Source organism: Penaeus monodon, chromosome 22 (genome assembly GCF_015228065.2).
Source record: "Penaeus monodon isolate SGIC_2016 chromosome 22, NSTDA_Pmon_1, whole genome shotgun sequence".
NCBI classification, from domain to species: domain Eukaryota; kingdom Metazoa; phylum Arthropoda; class Malacostraca; order Decapoda; family Penaeidae; genus Penaeus; species Penaeus monodon.
In genome coordinates, this window is record NC_051407.1 from 44,712,162 (window position 1) to 44,714,263 (window position 2,102).

Below are 2,102 nucleotides of genomic sequence, written 5' to 3' on the forward strand. Positions count from 1 at the left end.
ATAGTATGGGTAGTAAAGATTAAGCCTTGTATTTAAACCAGTGATAGTGTGAAGAATATGTAGGATTTATTACAATGAACCAAGTAATTTACACTAATTCATAGACTATTTGTTACATAATATCATTAATCTTATTCCTTAAATTTAGTACCCATATACTTCTTCCAATGAGGCCCATAGTTCAAAGTGAAGATCTCATCTACTCTCCTTCTTACCCTTGAAAGCGAATCTTCATGTCTGGAAAAAATATATATATATCCCTATATTACCCACACAATTTTTAGTCTACATGTATTTTTCAAAAAAATGTACAGCTTACAAAGACACTAATATATCTTTTCTGCATTAATTTATTTCAGTGATGTCACATAACTAAACTTGACAAAAATATCCAACAAACCTTTTACTACCACCCAAGGCCAGAGCCAAAGCATCTGAATATTTCAGCAACTCATGTCCAAGCTCAATGCTTTCTGCTCCAAAGCGAGATTCTGTGACTTGCAGACACTTTCTTAGTTCTTGGCAACAGCCCTCATAGTCTCCTTGTTATGAACAAAATACACATCATTTAGTCAGACAAAGAAAGAAAAATAGTATATGATAAACTACTACAAGAGATACAGTTGATATGTTTTGATGTTATATCTTCAACACAATTACAAGCATTGGAAGAAAGAAAATTGTCAAAAGCTTCCTTTCCAAGACAATATGATCCAACTAACTGACAAAATACCTGATTGAGTTAACACAAAAATAAAAAAACATCAACTGCAGAATGTTCAATGAAAAATAATGGAAACTGCATTGAAGGAGAACATGATCACAATTTCATATTGCTCATAGTAGGAGCGATGTCAATTATGTAGTAAACTAGTAACAGGTCATCAATATTAGGCAATTCCTTAGTACTTGTCCCACCAAAATATATTCATAATTATGCTTGTATATGCAACTGTAATGAAACGGTACTGAAATATCATTTATGTCACGTTTTGTAAAATTCTTTATTCTCATTCAAACCTTTTTACATCTGTTAAACTCTACTTATCCACAAAGTCTGAAAACCATGTTATGCCACCATATATTTACTTATCATACATACTTAAAAATCTTATATTTTCTATAAAATAGCTGAAGTGTTTTATAAGCACAGAAGTGTGAATATGTATGTGCAAAAACAGATATCTTCTTGAAGCTAAAAAATTAATTTGTCTGAAATTATTCAATTTCATTCATACCCTTTCCAAAAAACACAAATTACATAATCAGTAACTCAAAACACATTAATAAATACTGCAACAATATAAAACATAACACCTGCTATGTGTACCTACCTGCTTCACCTAAATACCGTGCCAATGTATCTTGCAGTGACACAAAATACTGATTTTCTGCCAAATAAACTTTGGTGCCACAAGCAATTGCTTTCTTAAGACCAATGATGGCTGAAGATATATCTCCCTTTTGTAAATCCTCTTCAGCTGTGTCCAAAGAATAAAATATGTAGAACATGAATAAAATATTGGATATATAATTTAATCCTATGAGTGACTTTCTAAGATGCATTCATATTTTGTGGTGCATGAACCTCAAGTTCCCTCAAGTTAATCTGCAGCAACAGATTAATGGAGATATGTAAGTCAGTGATAATCCTGCCATTTGTTTTAAACCGAGAAAGTAAAAAAAAACACTTTGAGTATTGTGTATTTCAGCACATACAGAGTTATTCAATACACATTAATAAATCTTACACATTACACATTTATATTAGAACATTACAAATGCAGCGTTTTACCACAGAGATTCCAACATTAAATATTTACTGGTCAGTATTTATGCCAATTATTTATCAAACATTTCCACAGCCTGAACAGAATTACACACCCTGTTCCTGGAGAGCATTGACTATTCTACAAATGTCAATGAAATACTGATTAGGTCTTCCAAGCCTGTTGCACTGCAGACACAGCAGAACGCCTTCTTCCTCAATAATACCAATGGTACTTTTCTTGTCCCCAGTCCAGGTGGCCACACCATCACATGCTACACAGTGAAAACCACTCCATGCGGCCTGCATTAACAATATATATTTTAATAAAGTT

General features: G+C 32.4%; 1 protein-coding gene across 1 annotated transcript; it reads right to left on the reverse strand.

Moving 5' to 3' along the window:
* Positions 1-25: 25 nt before the first annotated feature.
* Positions 26-2,071, reverse strand: LOC119587199 (SET and MYND domain-containing protein 4-like; the record flags this gene model as incomplete). Its single annotated transcript, XM_037935963.1, is given in 4 exon segments — positions 26-237; positions 401-542; positions 1,335-1,481; positions 1,885-2,071. Coding segments are annotated over 4 exon segments (582 nt in total), but the record flags the coding sequence as incomplete, so codon positions are not given.
* Positions 2,072-2,102: the final 31 nt, after the last annotated feature.